This window comes from Gadus chalcogrammus, chromosome 5 (assembly GCF_026213295.1).
Source record: "Gadus chalcogrammus isolate NIFS_2021 chromosome 5, NIFS_Gcha_1.0, whole genome shotgun sequence".
NCBI lineage: Eukaryota > Metazoa > Chordata > Actinopteri > Gadiformes > Gadidae > Gadus > Gadus chalcogrammus.
The window spans coordinates 24,053,111-24,066,911 of NC_079416.1; the positions used below are offsets into that span (position 1 = coordinate 24,053,111).

The 13,801-nt window shown below is 47.1% G+C and overlaps 1 protein-coding gene across 1 annotated transcript in view; it reads left to right on the top strand.

Annotated features, from left to right (window-relative positions):
• nrxn3a (neurexin 3a) overlaps window positions 1-13,801 on the top strand; it is a 167,520-nt gene that overhangs the window by 60,628 nt on the left and 93,091 nt on the right. Inside the window, exons 7-13 of the mRNA XM_056589824.1 lie at window positions 2,405-2,608; window positions 4,724-4,750; window positions 6,954-7,073; window positions 7,380-7,500; window positions 9,544-9,804; window positions 10,608-10,798; window positions 11,173-11,346. Of these exons, the coding sequence (XP_056445799.1) occupies window positions 2,405-2,608; window positions 4,724-4,750; window positions 6,954-7,073; window positions 7,380-7,500; window positions 9,544-9,804; window positions 10,608-10,798; window positions 11,173-11,346 (1,098 nt within the window). The remainder of the gene's footprint in view (window positions 1-2,404; window positions 2,609-4,723; window positions 4,751-6,953; window positions 7,074-7,379; window positions 7,501-9,543; window positions 9,805-10,607; window positions 10,799-11,172; window positions 11,347-13,801) is intronic.

The window sequence follows — 13,801 nt, forward strand, 5'->3', positions numbered from 1 at the left end:
TTTACGTAATTATGGCAACTACTTATTAAAGCAATCGGAGACAACATACTGCCAATTATATTATATTATACTTAAAGGTTAGAGAGGGTGCCCTCAGCTAGTTTTCTTATGGGGATGGGGTCATGGGGTTATATGTAGGGTAATAGGGTAATATGGGGTCATGCTGTGTTTTCTCTGTGTGTGTGTGTGTATGTGTGTGTGTGTGTGTGTGTGTGTGTGTGTGTGTGTGTGTGTGTGTGTCTCTGTGTGAGTGTGTGTGTGTGTGTGTGTGTGTGTGTGTGTGTGTGTGTGTGTGTGTGTGTGTGTGTGTGTGTGTGTGTCTCTGTGTGAGTGTGTGTGTGTGTGTGTGTGTGTGTGTGTGTGTGTGTGTGTGTGTGTGTGTGTGTGTGTGTGTGTGTCTGTGTGTGTGTGTGTGTGTGTGTGTGTGTGTGTGTGTGTGTGTGTGTGTGTGTGTGTGTCTGTGTCTGTGTGTGTGTGTGTGTGTGTGTGTCCTTATGTATGTGTGCAGTAATAAAGCCAATCCCCTGATGGACCAGTACACATCGCTATGAACATCAACAATTTGAATGCACTCAATCTCAGACTGAACTCTTTCCACACTAATGTGTTTCCATCCCGGCGTGGTGGGACTATAGATCAATGTTTCAGGGGTCACAGCAGTGATCGCTAGCCGTCATCAAATATCTAAATCCATGTGATTTGATTTGGCTTGTTCGGGTGCAAAGGCCCCAAAACACACGCACACACGCACGCCGCAGACAGACACTGAGCAACAAAGACTTTTCCTCAAATAAATATTTGAAAAAAGATATCCAAGCTGCATCTGGTGACATTCAGTGGACAGTAAGCAGTACATGTTATTTGAGTTGTTGCCAGCAGATAGAAAGACGCAGAGTAAATTATGGTAGCTCTACTTGGTCACTTTGACCGAGGGCTTCAGTGCCCTTGGCACACGGAGATGTAACGCCACACCATTGGCTGGGCCCAGTGGGACCGGCAGCGTAATGGACATCGATTGGCCAGTAACTACATGGCCAGGTTGTGATTATGCCTGCGCTCCCCAGTCCAACGTCCTTTGGACTGAATATCTTTCCTTCTCCCCATTTGTGTCAGTCTTAATCTCTCTCAGCTCGATCACTTGTTGTTCTTCATCACTCACAGACACAGTACACACTGACACACACTCACAGATACCTTAGCATTCCCCACATGTCAACTCCAGTCCTGTGTGTGTGTGTGTGTGTGTGTGTGTGTGTGTGTGTGTGTGTGTGTGTGTGTGTGTGTGTGTGTGTGCAGTATCAGTCTCTATTCTGCCCTTCACTGCTTTTCCTCCAACTTTTATAAGTGTGGTTGCCCACAAATCCATTTTATTGGCCGTTACATTTTCATCTTGCCAACCAAAGGAATGGAATCCTTGTTCTCCATCTCAGTGTTCCAGCAGAGTGTCTCTTGTGCCACTCTCCTCGCTTTTGTCAAACATGTCAATGCTTCCTTTTGTAACGCTATCATACAGAACTTCTGGGCCAGATGAAAAGAAAAGAAAATGCCAAATGACTCACTGAATATTCTTCTCATCTCTCCTTCCCTCGCCCTCTCTCTCTCACACTAGCTTGGATTTCTGTTTCTCTCTCTCTCTCTCTCTCTCTCTCTCTCTCTCTCTCTCTCTCTCTCTCTCTCTCTCTCTCTCTCTCTCTCTCTCTCTCTCTCTCTCTCTCTCAATCGCCCTCTCTCTTGCCCCTCTCTCTCTCTCTCTCTCTCTCTCTCTCTCTCTCTCAATCGCCCTCTCTCTCTCTCTCTCTCTCTCTCTCTCTCTCTCCCTTCTCTCTCTCTCTCTCTCTCTCTCTCTCTCTCTCCCTTCTCTCTCTCTCTCTCTCTCTTTCTCTCTCTTTCTCTCTCTCTCTCTCTCTCTCTCTCTCTCTCTCTCTCTCTCTCTCTCTCTCTCTCTCTCTCTCTCTCTCGTTCCCCTCTCCTTGTCTTTGTCTCTCAATTCAATTAATTCAAAATACCCTTATTGGTATGTGAAATAAACATTTACAAGTACACTGGTACAGTAAAGAAATGTATCTGCTTGTGTTGTAAATACACGATTTAGAAACTTTGGCCAGCAGGTGGTGCTAATGACGAGGGTGCAGCCCTATAATAATGAGTGGTTGACCTGAAGTATTTTATTTGGTTGGGTCGGTGGGTATTAACTTGGTGGGGGAAGTTATTCTGTTTAGTTATTCGATGGTTAAAATCTGCAACCTCACGGCTAGATGGCACTAAATCCTTCACACTGCAGCTTTATTTACTATCCATCCATTTTACTTTGAGTTTGTATAATTAAGGAAATGAACGGTTGCATTGTTCATACACGCAATGTTACGGAAAGGGTAAAAGCCCAACCCCTGGTGTGTCCCGGCAGAGTCCTCGGTGCTGTCGTACGACGGCAGCATGTACATGAAGGTGGTGATGCCCACCGTGATGCACACGGAGGCGGAGGACGTCAGCCTGCGCTTCCGCTCCCAGCGCGCCTACGGCATCCTCATGGCAACCACGTCGCGCGACTCGGCCGACACGCTGCGTCTGGAGCTGGACGGCAGCCGCGTCAAACTCACCGTCAACCTAGGTATCGTATTCCACAAGCACTCCCCACTCCCCGCCCTCACCCCACGTCCATCCAGCCACCCGTCCATCCGTCACCCCCCCCCCCCCCCCCCCCCCCATACCACCACAGTTCCTTTCAGATATCCCTTATTTCAACTCTCTTTTGTGCCCCATTCTCTTCATCGCTTACATTACAACACAAATATGATATAGAGAGTTATATATACCTACAGTATATCAACAGTAAATCGACAAATTGTTCATATTGTTTGCATGGATTTATATTGCAGTTCTGTGTAAAGTTAATGATAGATTGCATATTGAATCATTATTGTTGGTAGAGGCTAAGGCTAAAGTGTCTATGAGCAAAATGTCATAATTTGTGATTCTATTTGGCACATCTTTTGAAAAAGACACTCCACAGTCATCCATGTTCCTACTTTGAGAGCTTTTGAGGCCCAGTACAATCGCACCAAACATACACATAGCCGTCAACACACACTCAACTGTAAACTTTTGCTATTTTCTTGACTATTTCTTTCATCAACACAAAACTCTGCAGAGACTTTTTAAGACCGTCACACCATGTTCAACAACTGATCTTTACTTTGTCACTCAACAGGGAAATAGGAAAAAAAAAAAAAAGAGATCCCACCAATAACACCATGTAGGCCTATCTATAAAGAGTGTTCTTTCATTCTGTTCTTCTAATCTAGTTGTTATTTTTTGTCGCCGACAATGCAGGCCTTTTGCCTTACACTTTTTTGAACATGTTATTTTTGCTTTCAACTCCATTCCCATCATGCTTTGTCAAAAGATGGTATTCACCCCTTCAAAGGCCTTCAGCCTGCGTCCCGTCAGGCGAACAGCCCGAGAACAGAGCCCAGACACCTGCAGCGGCCAGCCCCACAGCGCACTCTCTTTGTGACACTGACCGTGGCGCAAACAGGAGAGCCGCTTACTGTTAGCGCAGCTAGCTTACCAAGGAGATTAGGACATATAGACATATTTGCGATTCTCATACCAATAAAATATGTTTTTTTTGCCGAAGCAATACTATTTACTTCACGCAAGAATTTGTCAAACATTTCTATGTATAGAGCTTAACTTTAGGATCTCGCACTATTCCTTTAACGTAAACCTTTATCTAATTCATACTTATAATAATAGCTACTCAAACTAGATTAATCTGCAAAATAAATGATACAACTCTTACCATCTAAAATCTATCCCCATGGAAGGGCTTTAAAGGCTGGTGTCCGATAGCGGAGTGCCTTCACTCCGAGGACGCAGCGGTCAGCGTAGGGACCCAGTGGGAGGGGCCTTGTGCTCTGCATGGTACTGGTGTTGATTGGATCGAGGCTGTTCGCCCCCACTTTTCTGTTGCGGTTGACGACACATGAACCCAGCAGCCACATCGTGACCAACATAGACCCCCCCAGACCGAGGCTGCTGGGGCCTCATATAGGGGGACATATTGGCCATTATGTTTCAAGAATTAAGAAACCTTTGACCAGAAGAATTCGACCCATTTGACCGATCGTTAATATCATCTCTAAATTTTGTTCCAAAAACCTATGGCTCCAAGATTACAAGCAACCACCTCCTTCTTGCTAAATATCTGCGTTCATTTTAAAGCCTGTTTAGCCAATGAGTTGGTGTGGTGGCTGTGGAGCCGATGGCTTTGACTATAATCCGGAAACCAAACTTTAAGAACCAAAACTTTACCGAAAATAAAACAACTTGGGTTGGACAACTGATGTGGCTGGTACACTAAAAGCGGCCATTTTTTTCCACAATGACACAAATCTAAATAATAATTAATACTTAAAACTGTTAAACTTTTAAAACTGTCAAAACATGTAATGGCAATTGAACATTTTAACAACATCATATCTAACTGTTTATAATTACCCCATCATATAATATGTCTACAAATTCTCTTGACTGACTGTAACGTCACTATTTACCATTACATAATATAATTATTCATTAATGTTAAATATATATTTACAATAAAATGGCTGCCGCTCTGCATGTGGACGTCCCCGGAAGGGTGGAATTCTTGTTTTTGGATGTCTGCAGCTATAACCTTGAAGGATGCAATTTCATCTGTCATTTATTCTTCCCCATCTAGACTGTATCAGGATAAACTGTAACTCCAGTAAGTTAACACAAGTTTCATTTTGCTTTCTATGCTGATATTAATGATGATGATGACGATGATGATGATGATGATGATGATGATGATGATGATGATAATATGTTGATATATTTCACAAAATGTTTTATATTTATCTAATGTTTCTTGGAAGTGTGCCTCTCCTGGACCCCCCCCCCCCCCCCCTCCCTCACCCAACCCCAACAAAAAGAGTATGTTTGTGATATGGAAGAAGGGGTTTTGGATCGGACTGGTTGGCCCGTCAGACCAGAGTAGTAGAACACACAGGGTGCTCCAGACCAGAGCAGCAGAACACAGAGAGCGCTCCAGACCAGAGTAGCAGAACACACAGGGTGCTCCAGACCAGAGTAGTAGAACACACAGAGCGCTCCAGACCAGAGTAGTAGAACACACAGAGCGCTCCAGACCAGAGTAGTAGAACACACGGAGCGCTCCAGACCAGAGTAGTAGAACACACAGAGTGCTCCAGACCAGAGTAGCAGACCACACAGAGCGCTCCAGACCAGAGTAGTAGAACACACAGAGCGCTCCAGACCAGAGTAGTAGAACACACAGGGTGCTCCAGACCAGAGTAGTAGAACACACAGAGTGCTCCAGACCAGAGTAGCAGAACACAGAGTGATGTTTGATAATCGTTTAGGGCGTATTTCCTTTTGTTCTGTTGTCTTCTCCGTTTCCCAAACATGTTAAGGTTTTATGTTGATATTCTTAATCAATATATCAATCATTTTATCCAACACAGAATACTTTATACTTCTGTAACTGTATTTACAGCTTATATATATAATTATTATTATCGATATTTATTATTTTGTTGTAAATGGTTATCATTGCTTAAAGTTGCCAAAACATTTTCTTAGGTTTTGACACGATGCAAGAAAAGAAACATTTTCATAGCAACGATTAATAAATGACTGATCATGACTGCATACTGTGATGAGTATGAATATTGCAAGAATTTGTATGAAATATGAAGATACTGATCCTACTCATAGCATAGTAAACAAGGACATCAGAGTCTTGAAAATGTTTAACTTAAGCTCCTTACAGGACAATTGTACAATTCACTTTTATCTTGATAACTTTCAATATAACCAATACAAGGAAGGGATCGCAGGTGAAAGCCAGCAGAGCAATCGGAAATACTTGACCATGATCCAGGTCATCCTGTATTGTATTCATATTGAGCATGTAGAATAGTTTGGGTTCCCTGGTTACCTTACTGTCAGGGTTTGTTGGTTCACTTGGTCTTGGATTGCTTTGACTCCTCAATAGGTCTTATATATTATTAATCCCAGACTAGTAGCAGCAGTCGAATATAGGAAGAGAGTGAATTGAAACAGATTATAAAATGAAAGCACTTTTCATACACAAGGCAGACTCAATGTGCTTCACATAGAAACATCGTTTCTATGTGATAAAATACAATATTAAAAGAAAATAGACAAGTATAATAAAAAAAGCAAAGTTAAAAATACAATTAAAAAAGATTAGTAGTAGATAATAGATAATAAGGACATACAGACAGACAGGCAGTGGGACAGACAGACAGACAGACAGGCCAGCAGACAGACAGACAGACAGACAGACAGACAGACAGACAGACAGACAGACAGACAGACAGACAGTCAATGCCTGCTCTATTCTATGTGGAATTCTGTATCTAGAATATCCAGTAAAAGTTGAAGGAAGATAATATACCATGCGTAAAAAAATGAACACGTCACATCTCTGTCACGCTATGACTCACATATTATTAAAACTAATACGCAAAGTGACTTATAATTGATGTAGATTAAAATAAATCATCCTGAAATAATTTTCATATCCTATGATGAGTGAAAAGCAATTCATTCGATTTTTCTTTACAAGATACTCTTCCCATATATATTAGTATCCACTTATCAAATAAACAATGTGGTTTAATTGACTTATTTTAAACAATGCAGATGTTAACACAGAAATATCTTGAACTTGTGCAAAATTTGCTCTTCATTATGAAACCAATCCTTTATTTTCCTCAGCCTCTTGAATAACTTTCGGGAAAACAACGATAAAAATACGAAAATAAGCAAGCCAAATTTAAGAGAACTGAACAACATTGACAAACAAACTAATGGGGAAAACAAAGGTTTGGTTGAACCCAAAGGATGATTTTAACTTTGTAACTGACCATCGTTCTCAGGCAAAGGACCAGAGACTCTGTATGCCGGGCAAAAACTCAATGATAATGAGTGGCACACAGTCCGGGTGGTCCGCAGAGGGAAACTCTACAAGCTTACGGTTGACGATGATGTAGCAGAAGGTACTTCACTGATAAGGGTTCAATGCTTCTTTAGTGGCCTGAGTCAGCCCCGGTGGCTCTCCTGGCTGTTATTGCTGCCCCTACTATTGATTACCACATTCCTCTAGTTTCCTCAAACTCAATGCAGAAGTAGCACAAATGCCGTTGGATACATACGATTAATTTCAACATTTAAATCTAAATCTATGAAAGCCTCGTGTAAGCTCGGGCTCCTCTAGGGCGCTAGCGTCAGACACGTGTTCTCGTCTTCCTTCGTGTTGTGCTTCTCTGTTCAACCCCCCCCCTCCATCACCTTCCCGCCCCCAGGGCAGATGGCCGGCGACCACACCCGCCTGGAGTTCCACAACATCGAGACGGGCATCATGACCGAGCGCCGCTTCGTCTCCAGCATCCCCTCCAGCTTCATCGGCCACCTGCAGAGCCTCAGGTACCCCGACCCCTGACCCTAAACCTGACCCTAACCCTGACCCCTAACCCTAACCCTGACCCCTAACCCTGACCCTAACCCCTACCCTAACCCTGACCCGTCCCCTGACCCTAAACCTGACCCTAACCCTGACCCCTAACCCTTACCCTGACCATAAACCTGACCCTAACCCTGACCCTCACCCTGACCCTAAACCTGACCCTAACCCTGACCCCTAACCCTGACCCCTAGCCCTTACCCTGACCCTAAACCCAAACCTAACCCTGACCCTCACCCTGACCCTAAACCTGACCCTAACCCTGACCCCTAACCCTGACCCCTAGCCCTTACCCTGACCATAAACCTGACCCTAACCCTGACCCTCACCCTAAACCTGACCCTAACCCTGACCCCTAACCCTGACCCCTAGCCCTTACCCTGACCCTAAACCCAAACCTAACCCTGACCCTCACCCTGACCCTAAACCTGACCCTAACCCTGACCCCTAACCCTTACCCTGACCATAAACCTAACCCTTACCCTGACCCTCACCCTGACCCTAAACCTGACCCTAACCCTGACCCCTAACCCTGACCCCTAGCCCTTACCCTGACCCTAAACCCAAACCTAACCCTGACCCTCACCCTGACCCTAAACCTGACCCCTAACCCTTACCCTGACCATAAACCTAACCCTTACCCTGACCCTAACCCTGACCCCTAACCCTGACCCCTAGCCCTTACCCTGACCCTAAACCCAAACCTAACCCTGACCCTCACCCTGAACCTAAACCTGACCCTAAACCTGACCCTAACCCTGACCCCTAACCCTTACCCTGACCCTAACCCTAACCCCTAACCCTGACCCTAACCCCTAACCCTTACCCTAACCCTGACCCGACGCCTGACCCTAAACCTGACCCTAACCCTGACCCCTAACCCTTACCCTTACCCCGACCCCTGACCCTAAACCTGACCCTAACCCTGACCCCTAACCCTTACCCTGACCATAAACCTAACCCTAACCCTGAACCTAAACCTGACCCTAACCCTGACCCCTAACCCTTACCCTGACCATAAACCTAACCCTAACCCTGACCCTCACCCTGAACCTAAACCTGACCCTAACCCTGACCCCTAACCCTTACCCTGACCCTAAACCCAAACCTAACCCTGACCCTCACCCTGACCCTAAACCTGACCCTAAACCTGACCCCAACCCTAACCCTGACCCCTAACCCTGACCCCGACCCCTGACCCTAAACCTGACACTAACCCTGACCCCTAACCCTGACCCAAACCCTGACCCTAACCCTGACCCCTAACCCTGACCCTAACCCTGACCCTTCATCGGCCACCTGCAGAGCCTCAGGTACCCCGACCCCTGACCCTAAACCTGACCCTGACCCCTAACCCTGACCCGAACCCTGACCCTAACCCTGACCCCTAACCCTGACCCCAAACCTAAACCTAACCCTGACCCTCACCCTGACCCTAAACCTGACCCCAACCCTAACCCTGACCCTGACCCTGACCCCTAACCCTGACCCCTGACCCTAAACCTGACCCTAAACCTTACCCTAACCCTGACCCTCACCCTGACCCTAACCCTGACCCCTAACCCTCACCCTGACCCTGACCCCTAACCCTCACCCTGACCCTGACCCTCACCCTGACCCTGACCCTGACCCTCACCCTGACCCTAACCCTGACCCCTAACCCTGACCCTCACCCTCACCCTGACCCTAAACCTGACCCTAACCCTAACCCTGACCCTAAACCTTACCCTAACCCTGACCCTCACCCTGACCCTAACCCTGACCCCTAACCCTCACCCTGACCCTGACCCCTAACCCTCACCCTGACCCTCACCCTGACCCTCACCCTGACCCTGACCCTCACCCTGACCCTGACCCTCACCCTGACCCTGACCCTAACTCTATCAGCAACGTATTATTCAATCCAGAATGTCCGTCTTGTATCGGTGTTCCAAACAGAAAATAATTTGGGTTACTAGAGTTAGTAGAGGCCGCTGTGATGATGCCGCATGTGGACCCCCTCCCAGGTTCAACGGTATGTTCTACATCGACCTGTGTAAGAACGGCGACATCGACTACTGCGAGCTCAACGCCCGCTTCGGAGTGCGCTCCATCATCGCCGACCCCGTGACCTTCAAGAGCAAGAGCAGCTACCTGAGCCTGGCCACGCTGCAGGCCTACACCTCCATGCACCTCTTCTTCCAGTTCAAGACCACCTCCCCCGACGGCTTCATCCTCTTCAACTCGGGCGACGGCAACGACTTCATCGCCGTGGAGCTGGTGAAAGGGTGAGAGGTCACAGGCAGGACGATCGCAAACCGTTGTCTCCCAATATGGTTTTTGCTTGTTTTCGCATGTCTGCAGCGATAACCTTGAAGGTTGCAATTTGAACACACACACACGCAGAAATGCGATATCCATTTTTAAGCTATGGGACAGTGTCGTAGTTGGAGCCATATTTATAGGTGATAAGATGTTTCCATTACAGCATGACTAGGGGTGCTGTTCTGCTCATTTGATCACGTTGTAAAGGTCTGGTTGATCAATAACATTGCTTGGTCGGAGCCACATGTTTTATAGTAAACCATAGTTACATCAGGGCTAAAAGAAACAAACTAACATCTTCTAACCCAGATCAGAAGGGTTCTTCACCTGGTGCTGTCCAGCTGTTTTCAGCTGGAAGGCCCCACAACCTTTGTGTGTGTGCCAGTTGTGTACTGGCCAATCTGCACATCACAGTCTGCACACTCTGCATCACACTCTGCACGTCGCACTCTTCTACACACTCTGCATCACACTGTGCATCACACTCTGCATCACACTCTGCATCACACTCTGCTTCACACTCTGCTTCACACTCTGCATCACACTCTGCTTCACACTCTGCACATCACACTCTGCACATCACACTCTGCTTCACACTCTGCTTCACACTCTGCTTCACACTCTGCATCACACTCTGCTTCACACTCTGCTTCACACTCTGCTTCACACTCTGCACATCACACTCTGCATCACACTCTGCAGTCTGCCCTCGGTCCTCGGTCCTCGGCCCTCCAACCTGCCTGCTCCTTGTTGTGTTCGGCTGCAGGTACATCCACTACGTGTTTGACCTGGGGAACGGGCCCAACCTCATCAAGGGCAAGAGCGACATGGCCCTTAACGACAACCAATGGCACAATGTGGTCATCACCCGGGACAACAGCAACACCCACACGCTGAAGGTCGACGCCACGGCAACCAGCCAGAGCATCAATGGCGCCAAGAACCTCGACCTGAAAGGTAAGGGAGCTGAGGGAGACGTCTGATGGGGCTGACCTGTAGGAGGTCTGCTGTAGTGAGGGTGAACAGATTAACGTTGAGATGAATCGAGGTGCCTTTCTGAACGATATATAGCGCCATCTAAAGATTTAAATCAATACTGATCTTCAAAATGTATGAATGTGTGTGTGTGTGTTCACTTCCCTTGTGTGAAGTGTACTCACTGTGGAGAGAAACTCGGATAACACCAGTATAAATATCTGAAGAGACCGTTGTTTCTGCTCCTCCCCCTCCCTGTTGGCCCGGACCCCTCCCTGTCTGCTCCTCCCCCTCCCTGTCTGCCCCGCCCCCTCCCTGTCTGCTCCTCCCCCTCCCTGTCGGCCCCGCCCCTCCAGGAGACCTGTTCATCGCGGGCCTGGGCCCCGGGATGTACAGCAGCCTGCCCAAGCTGGTGGCGTCGCGGGAGGGCTTCCAGGGATGCCTGGCCTCCGTGGACCTGAACGGCCGGCTGCCCGACCTGCTGAGCGACGCGCTGTTCCGCAGCGGGCAGATCGAGCGCGGCTGCGAAGGTACGCCCTCCCTCCGCGCCGTGTCCGACTCCGACCCCGACTTCGGCTTCTACAAGCTGAACCTCGGCGCCAACGGCAGCGCGGGGGGGCCCTTCTTCCTGCTCAACGCTAACAGCAGCGCGGCGGCGGCGCTGGGCCCGGGGCCCGGCCGGGGCCACGGCACCAGGCTGCTCGTCGCCGCACTGCTGGCGTCGCTCGCCATCCGTTGAGTAGAGAGCCCGACCAACCCATCAGCAGGCAGCAAGCAGCCAGCCACACTCTGTCCGCTGTGGTCATCGGCCTCAATGATGTCATAAACTTACTAATCAACATCATCATCGTCATCAGCGTCATCTTCATCCTCATCATCACCCCAACCCGATCGCTGTCAGGCCCCTGAGGACCGGCCACACCGAACTACACACACTACACAACTACACAACACAAAGTCAGGTGCTCCATGTTGTTTTTTGTTGTCCAATAAGCTGTTGCTCTCCGAAAAGAGGTAAGAGCCATGAAAATGTTTCCTGTAGAAATTATGATATCCAATATTGATTAGCGTACGTAGGCTACATCACAAGCGTCCATGCCTCCCACGTCCCAATGAACCACCTGATTGTACCGCCTCGTTCACGTGTTTTAGAGCTGCTGGATTCCAGTTAAAGAGTCATACTGAACCATCATTGCCAAACCTGAGCCCAGTGCTGACACATTAAAACCTTAGAGTCTGCGTCTACATTACAATTAAAACGATCCAATAGGAAGAGTATCCAGATATGAGGATGGGACGTGTATGTTCTCTACAAACCATGGATAAGGTGTCTGTCAGAGAGCAGAGCCCCCTTCCTCTGGCCGTGCGGTATGCCCACAAAGAAAAGACGATTGCCATGGGTTCAGTGCGCTGTGTGTGGTTTTCTAATTGTCAAAGTGTGTGTCCACGTCCAGCCACACATGACGGGGCTGCTGCGTAGACCTCCTGCTTAGGAGGCACAACCCGTTGTGAACAATAGATGTCCGTTTGAATGTGCAATGCATGATCACCTCACCTCTTATTGTTATTTTTTCCAGTTTATTCCTCAGTCTGCTCTCATTTGCATGTTAACTCTTTTCTTTAAACTTTTATTTCAAGGGAATGTTTTTTTTGTTTGTCTCTCAACATATTTTTGAGTTCTTCATAGACTGTATTTGTTTGTCATGTGCAACTTCACGTCAGTAGTGATTAAATTAAGAAGGAACAACCTTATGTTTGTTTTCTCTTGACACATGTAATTTAATATTCTGCATATGAAAAAAAATGGTAAATTCATTTATTTTTCAAATAAAACGTCATAAATCATGTTTTGTTTCATTTGTATCGTCTACTGTCATTTCCATTGTAAGAAGTCATTTTTATGTTTGCCTGTATGCTTCCATTAACTCTCAGCTTCTTCATATAAATGTACAGTGTAAACAATGTTAATATATTAGTTGTTCTAGCAGAACAAATGCAGTCGCAACGATTGTATACAATGTATTACCGACGAGTACATTGCAATTATCCCTCATCCTTTGCAGCTGAAACAACCCTTGAATCAGTTCCATGACTGAGCACCGCTCCACTGGATGTAATTCGCCTTCTCAATCACTAGATGGCGGTGCTGTTTAATGGAATGAACCGCGATAGTTCCAACAAAGCGGACGTTGTGCAGCAAAAAGCTGTTTGCTCCCAAAACACAACAAAGTGACCTTTTAAAGTTTAAACCTTATCAATTGATATTACCTGCCTCAACCAAACTAAGAGGATAATGACCTTTAATACTCTGCCATATTGAACATCGCTTCATGAAAGGATGTATTTCACTGCGGTGCAGGTAAGGACAGTGCATTTACATCAGGGCGTTTAGCAGACGCTTTCATCCAGAGCGACGTTCAATACGTCCATTTGTCATTAGAAGGAGAAAAAACAATATATCGCTGTCGGTACAGTAGGGATGGTCATAGAACCAAGTTCCAAGCACTAACAATCACTAGGTTAACCCATTCCCCGTATACAACACAGGCAGCTAGGATAAGATGCTACACGATGCCAAGTACTGCACGAGGTACAAGTAGGAGGGGGAGGGCCTATAGGTGGACTCGGAGCACGGGTGAGGGGCGGGGAGCACAGGTCCCAGGTGAGGAGCGGGGAGCACAGGTCCCAGGTGAGGAGCGGGGAGCACAGGTCACAGGTGAGGAGCGGGACGGGGGGGAGGCACTGATCAGTTTACGGAGCAGCATTGTAAATCCTGTGACCTTGGTCCAGTAATGGTGAACTCATCAGCAATGCCACTAAACCGTAGAACTGAAGACTGAGATGAAGCAGAACAAATATCAAACCTTCAGGGACTCAACATCTACGGAAGGAAAGTCAGTGTTGAGTTTGTTAATGTTGAGAGACAAAATACCACTTCCAAACAGGGCGTACATATACAACAAGCCATACCGCTTTAAAGCCGTG